Below are 1,429 nucleotides of genomic sequence, written 5' to 3'. Positions count from 1 at the left end.
GATATTTTAGATCTAGATATCAGCGCTAATATCCTCAAAAATCTGCAGCATAGAGCAGCACCATTTTGTAAGATAGTAGATGAATTTGACTTTGTACAACAGAGATTCAAACACGTGCACATCCCCCAAAATATAGGACTCTTACCCACAATAAAGGATGAACTTTCTTAAAACTGATGAATCTTAAGTTTCTCAAGCAGGTTTCTGAAGGTTTATTTTAAGTTCCTCTATCCTGTAACAAGCCATTCCTCCTGACTGACTGACCTGAATAGACACCACCTCCTTTTCTCAGCACGATTGGTGTCACAACATGCTCTTACTAAAGATAACTGCTAGCTTTATTTTTATTGGAAACGATGGATGCAGTAGCAAATAAAGCAAAAAAAGGCAATTTAGCAGTGGTGTGTTGCAGCACTTGTCATACAAGGACAGTGAATGATTTAAGCTATCTTGAAAAATTAATTCTTGGTGAGCTTCTTCAAAAAGCACCAGTCTGAGAGGGATTGGCTGCTTCTGGCTGTGAGTTCAGCAAGACAGCATTGTTAATATTTTTCTTAAAAAGTGTATCACTGAACAAGTTTGTTACTGTGAGGAACAGGCAAAAAGTGAGGAGTGCGCAGAGACAGGAAGGAGAGCAGAATGGAAGGAAAGTAGCAGCATATAGTTAGTGTTTTCTCACACCAAGTTACTAACGGATACTCAAGTTCAATTCCATCAGTACATGAGCTCCCAGAGTTAGCAGAAAGTTGATCAGGCAGTGTCCAGCAGTCTCTGCAGGCAAACTCTGCCCAGTCTCTAGGGGGTATTAACTCCCATCCTGACCCCTGCCAGGCAGAGAGGGAGAAGATCTCATGACCCTGAGTAAGCGAATAAGGCAGACACACACAGCAGAGTTCTTCCTGACACCTGCCAGCACGGCTCCCCGACCTGCTCTGATCGATCTAATGCTTCATTACAAGATCTTCTCCAACCTGTGGGCAACCCACTGGAGTCATAACACACATAATTTTATAGTCAGCTTTATCAAAGAGTTTGCCCAAGAGCTCCAGCAATGCTACTCCAGAGAATGTCACCTTCAACAACCTGGAGGGTCATCTATCTGCAGGTGCTTGAAGTGTGTAAAGAAGTAAGAGAAACAGGTTATTAAAAGGCAATCAAGTCAACAAAGTCAACACGAAGACAATGCTGACTGACCAACCAGATCACCGCGCACCCGGAATCAGCACTGCATCCATGCAGCACGTAAACCATCGAGACAAGACAATGAAGTAGATCGAGATGGGCCGGCCTCCTTCCTTACCCTCCTCCCCACCCCGGGCCCCGCGGGCCGGTTACGAGGTTCGGCGCGGCGGCACACGCCAGCCCCGGAGGCAGAGGCCTCGAGCAGCCCCCGGACTGCTGGCCCCGCCGTGCTGCCTGAGGCGCCTGC

The 1,429-nt window shown here is 46.6% G+C and overlaps 1 protein-coding gene across 1 annotated transcript in view; it reads left to right on the top strand.

The window, feature by feature from the left end:
- Positions 1-1,278: 1,278 nt before the first annotated feature.
- NUP85 (nucleoporin 85) overlaps positions 1,279-1,429 on the top strand; it is a 13,464-nt gene continuing 13,313 nt past the window's right edge. The window contains exon 1 of the mRNA XM_009279688.2: positions 1,279-1,338. Within this exon, the coding sequence (XP_009277963.1) occupies positions 1,279-1,338 (60 nt within the window). The remainder of the gene's footprint in view (positions 1,339-1,429) is intronic.

Source organism: Aptenodytes forsteri, unplaced genomic scaffold (assembly GCF_000699145.1).
Source record: "Aptenodytes forsteri isolate BGI_AS27 unplaced genomic scaffold, ASM69914v1 Scaffold563, whole genome shotgun sequence".
NCBI classification, from domain to species: Eukaryota; Metazoa; Chordata; class Aves; order Sphenisciformes; family Spheniscidae; genus Aptenodytes; species Aptenodytes forsteri.
The sequence above is the reverse complement of the archived record's forward strand: the minus strand, read 5'-3'. Positions and strand labels throughout refer to the sequence as shown.